Below are 5644 nucleotides of genomic sequence, written 5' to 3'. Positions count from 1 at the left end.
GAGATAATTGAGTTCAATTCTTTTGACTTAATTGCCTGAGTCTGTATGGATCAATACTCGGGGAAGTTGAAGCTTTTTATTCTGAATTATTTTGCAGGATGAAATTAAGACTAGAGTGATATAGTTTATGAATTTGAGATATCTCATGCTTCTATAATTGGAATACTACATAAGTTCTAAACTGTGTAAATACTGCAAATCAACCTGCATAGCATTCATAATCTAACAAGTCTTAGTTCCAGCATTCAATAATTTCATTTAGAAGTCAAGCAATCCCGTGTCTCTAACTTAATTAATCAATGAAGATTCCATCAGTGCATGTACCCAACAATAACTCAAGTAGTAACCACAAGAATTTATCTAAGGATTTATCAAACCTCGAGATGTTTATTAAATTTCAGTTGAACCTAGCCTCAAGAACTCCGTAATTAAATGGATCCAAACCAACACTTAACCATACCAGCAGACTCAAACATTGATGACTGGAACTAACGTCTGAACTAAAGGCTGGGTTGATTTTCTAGCCATCCTTCCTGATCAATAAATGACATGTTGACCAGCCCTCCAAGCTCAATGGGGCTTAGATTTTTCATCCAAGAAACTCGTCCTGCTTGTGTAGCTCCTGGGCCGGTACAATTCACCTCTGAATAACTTAGCTGGTTCCTGTCATCAAAGCAACTATAAATATACATATATATATAGTGGGCAGATCAAAAGATTATACATATGTATATTGGGCTACAAATGGAAGTGGAAGTACTGGAACTGGAAATGCATGGCTGAACGAGAAATGAATTAATATAGGGGCCTTACTCAGGATTTCCCCAAGCATCCCATCCCTTTGGATCTATAATGTCTGCAAATGTGGATTGATAAAACAATACTCTGGAATAAGCCCTCCATGCTCTACCCAGGTATGTTGGGCCTTTTCCAATCACATTCGCAGATTTAAAGACAAAACCCGAAGCTTCGTTGGCTTGTTCTCTGCCTTGCGCTGTTATATAACCGCTTCCTGTCGCGTTTATTGTGCAGTCCTGTGAACAGAAATAGAGATGAATTAATTGATTCTGAATTAATTATTCATTAATTGGTATGTATAGAGTTGAAGTAATTAGACCTGGTAAATGGAGGTGCCATCACCGAAAATGAAGTCAGTAGTGCCTTCAATGTAGCAAGAGCTGAAGAAATGGCGACCATTGTAATCCGCTAAGGTATCTTGTACACCAAGAAAATTAAAATGATAGAAAGAACACTTGTCTCCTTGTACAAAGCCAGCAACGGCTGGAGCTACTTCATCAAGATCGTATGTGTTCTAAGCACACAATCGGAAATTAGTGATGTAATAGTTAATTGCATGTACTTGTACATCATAATTCATTTAACTTGGTTTCTTGGTTCCAAATTAAAGGAACATTTTATATGTTCTGGAATGATTATTGATAGCAAATTACCATGAGGAATTCAAATAAAAAGAGAGAAAGAGAAGAGAGTCCAAATGACAAGCAAATAGAACTAAATGAAACCAAATCAGCATATATAAGATATTTGGATTGAAGTGTTTGTATAAATATAATTATTTATTTTAAAATATTTAAATATTTAAATATTTAAACATATAATAATGGTGACTGTCCTACCCATATTTTTAGAAATTTGAATAGCATTCCTTACGTTGAATAGATGAAACCTTTTCTAAAGAATAGGCTTTTGAATATTCTATGAGTCCCACTTGGTATTTTGATTTTTGAAACCAAATAAATAACTATAATGTGATGTCCCATATCGGATAGGGGAGAATGTTCCTAGCATTATATATGTAGAGACTCCTCATAATCAAGTAAACGCGTTTTAAAGCCGTAAGGGCCCCTTTGGGTCCAAAGCGGACAATATTTACTCGGTTGGCAGCGGGTCGTTACAAATGGTATCAGAGCCGATCCCCGACCCCGGTGTGGGGGTTTGTTTGGCCCCGCAATCCCATGAGACACAATGAGGACATTGCGTCTGCATGGGGGGTGTTCATGGTGTCCCACATCGGATAGGAAAGAATGTTTCTGGCACTATATATGTAGAGGTTTTTCTTAACCAAGTAGATGCGTTTTAAAGCCGTGAGGACCCCTTTGGGTCTAAAGCGGACAATATTTACATGGTTAGGAGCGGGTCGTTACATATAATGAAGAGAATATGATTCACTATAGTTGATTTCATTATCAGGGAGTGAAATAAACATGCCCTTAATGTATTATATAAGGCAAATATTGATGGGTAAAAGAAATTTATTGGCAGACAAAAGTAAAAATAGTTTTCTATTCTTCAAAATAAAAAATCAAAAAAACACTTTGACATCTAGAAAATAGAAGATAGTTCTTAGTTCTTAAAAACAAAAAACAAAGTGTTTTTAAATAACATTTTTAAATCTTTTGAAATGTTTTCACTTATTTTCTAATAACTATATTAAAAAATAACTATACAAATGTAGAGATGATTAAAAAATAAAGCACTATGGGGGTGTGTGGTAAAACTTAATCCTTATTACTTAATAACGTAAGTTGATTTTAAGTTAAATTATACTTAAGTTGTTAACTTAAAATGCTTTAAGTATTAATGTTATTTGACAAAATTAACTTAAAATTTATTTAAATCATCATATTGACATATTTATACTCATAAATTATAATTAGGATAAAGGAGGTTGAATAATAATGGAGGTCGTGGAGTAGGAAAAGAAATTGTAGAGGTAATTAAGACAAACAAGGATAAAAAGGGTAAAATGAAAATATGAAGTTAAGATAAAATAATTGTTTTTACTTATTACATAAAGTTGTTTTTTTTTTTTAACTTTAAATCATACCATTAAGTTATTTTACCAAACATACTTAATATACTTAATGACTTAAATTAAGTTATTAAGTTATTTTAAGTTATTAAGTTAGTTTACCAAATACCCACTATATATAAAAATTATTTTTAAAGCACATTTAAAATTATAGGAAATGCATGGGTTAAAAACATTTTAGGTTTCCAAACAAACTTTTATTATACAAAAACATAAAATTTTTTGAAAAGTGGTTTTAAAAATTATTTTATATAAAAGTCACTTTTAAAACACATTAAAAAATATAGAAAATGGGTTAACAATATTTTAGGTTTTCAAATAAACTTTTGTTATATAGAACATCATAGAAAAGTTTTTGAAAATAGATCTTAAAAATTGTTTTCAACATTGATTTTCAAATTGAGTGTTAAAAATTAATATCATTCATAATTTTGCACTGTACTTACATCATTCAAAATAAACAAATTGAAAAATTACCTTGAAAGTAATATCTTTTGCAATGAAATTGCTTGCTCTTACAATCAGAGGAGCATCTGCCAGGCCTTTATTAGCAGACTTCGAAGCAAGTATTGTGTTATCTTTGCCACCACCTTGTATAATGACGTAGGGTTTGTTAGCAGGAACAGTGACAGTGTCTCTACATGCAAGAAGGCATGGCTGAATTGGCTATGTACACAGAAAAATAACACATGTAAGTATGTATGTATATATAAAAGACAATAACGCTTACGTATAAACTCCAGGGGCAACTTTAATCAAAATCCATCCATTGTTCCCTGTGGGAACGCCATCGTCAACCGCATCAGAAATTTTTTGGTAATCTCCAGGGACTGAGATTTGCTTAGCAATGGAAGCTGGAGCTGCTACAGTACTCAGTATCCAGTCTCCATAACTGAAGACCAGAAAAACAATAAGCACTATTATACACTTCTTCATTGAACTCTTACATTCAAATATGAATGCTGAAATAACACATAATAAGATGCACTTCTTATATCTGATGGGTGCTTTACGATTCTTATATAGCATGCAAAATTGAAGTCCTCATTGGAAAATTCATTCACATTACAGAAATTAATATTAGATCACATTTAGTATAAGATTTTTTGTAGCATATGAAAATTTGTTTCTATAAAAGGAGAAAGTCAATCTATATATAAAGGGTTACAACATAACAAAAATGTAGAATTAGTCCCATTAGCTTCAATATATAATCCTTTAGGCTATATTTGGTTCTTGAAAAATTTAGAGGAAAAAAAATAAAGAGGAAAAATGAAGGAAAATAAAAAAATAGATTTAAATTTAATAAATTATTTTTATATACTTCTTCAAACTCATTTTACTCATTTTCCTCATTATATAAAGATTAAATGATTTAAAAATATATAAATTTTTGATAAATTATAATTATATTTGATTTTCTTTTGTATTTTTCATGGTAAACTAAACATGAGAAAATCATTTTCTTTAACACTTTTTTTCTTTCCTTATTACTTCTAGGGAATCAAACATATCCTTAATAGCTTTTTTTTTTGGGGAAAGATTTGTAAAGGAAAATTCATATCTAGGTATTTGCTAATTAAGGGAACATGGTAGGCATTTCCTTTTAATTCATTAAAAAATATATATATTGGAAACATTTTATGTTGAACATGCATGTCTTTCACTTCCCATTTAGATTCAATACAAATTTCTCAATAATACTTTGTTTGCAAAGCTTATTTTAAATATGATCATGCCTAATACCCTAGGTTACCTATTCTTTTTTTAAACAAACTGTGTTTGATTACATAAATTTTAAAATAATTACAATAAAAAATCATTCAAAAACTAGTGAATTTGTTATGCAAAATTACATAAATTTTAAAACACTTAAAATTAAACATCATCCAAAAACCATTGAATTTTTTCTTTTGTGAAATAGAATTGACTAATCACTTATTGTAAAACATGGTAAGTGAATTTTAAAATTTTATAACTTTTTTTGTTTCATATTTCTCCTTTCTGTGCAATAAAGATTTTTATTATTAAATAATTTTGTACTAAAATTTATTTATTTTTAATCAAAATTTTTATTACTAGTTCATTCTCATAATAAAATTAAAATTCTAAAATAAAAGGCTTATTTTAATTTATTTATTAGAATTTTATTAAATCAAACTTTATTTTAATTGATTTATGTTGAAATTAAAGTTATTTTAAAATAAAATTCTTTACTTTTAGTTATTAAATATAATAAAATTAAAAGTGTAAATAAACTCTAATCAATTCATTTATAGGAATTAAAATCTTATTAAAAGGTTAATGAAAAATTAAAAATTAAAATAGAAATAATATGTAGAGTCCATTACCACATATTTTTAGATAAATTATTAACGAAATGGAAAATGAAAAAACCATACCTATTTTTGACTCCACTCATGCCATTGTATTTGCTAACCATGAGAAACAATCTTACATCATGAATGTAAAAAATAAATAAATAATTTATCATTATAAGAAAAGTATAAATAATAAATTTATATATGATATGAATTAAAAAGAAAAAATGAATAAAGAAATAAACTTTTCCATTTTATAGGAATTAAATAAAAAAAAATTAAGTAAAGCCAAAGGCACTAAATATGCAAACATAAAAACACACATCTAAATATGTTCAACCTCTTGAAAGAAACATAATCTTTATAGGTATGGGAAAGATTAAAATATTATCTACCTTGAAGCAACAATTCAAACATATTGTAACATATGAGATTCCCATTGCAAGTTGAAATAATAAAAATCCATAAAAATGGTAGTTCAATTATTCAA

The 5644-nt window shown here is 28.7% G+C and overlaps 1 protein-coding gene across 1 annotated transcript; it reads right to left on the bottom strand.

Moving 5' to 3' along the window:
- Positions 1–809: 809 nt before the first annotated feature.
- LOC117930175 (probable pectinesterase 55) lies at positions 810–3769 on the bottom strand. Its single transcript, XM_034850670.1, has 4 exons — positions 3564–3769; positions 3311–3470; positions 1118–1312; positions 810–1034 (listed from the first exon to the last, which is right to left on the bottom strand). The coding sequence occupies exons 1-4, from the start codon at positions 3767–3769 to the stop codon at positions 810–812; spliced, it is 786 nt and encodes a 261-aa protein (XP_034706561.1).
- Positions 3770–5644: the final 1875 nt, after the last annotated feature.

The sequence above is a fragment of the Vitis riparia genome, chromosome 2 (assembly GCF_004353265.1).
Source record: "Vitis riparia cultivar Riparia Gloire de Montpellier isolate 1030 chromosome 2, EGFV_Vit.rip_1.0, whole genome shotgun sequence".
Lineage (NCBI taxonomy): Eukaryota > Viridiplantae > Streptophyta > Magnoliopsida > Vitales > Vitaceae > Vitis > Vitis riparia.
Note: the sequence above shows the minus strand (reverse complement) of the source record. Positions and strands in the feature narration are given on the sequence as shown.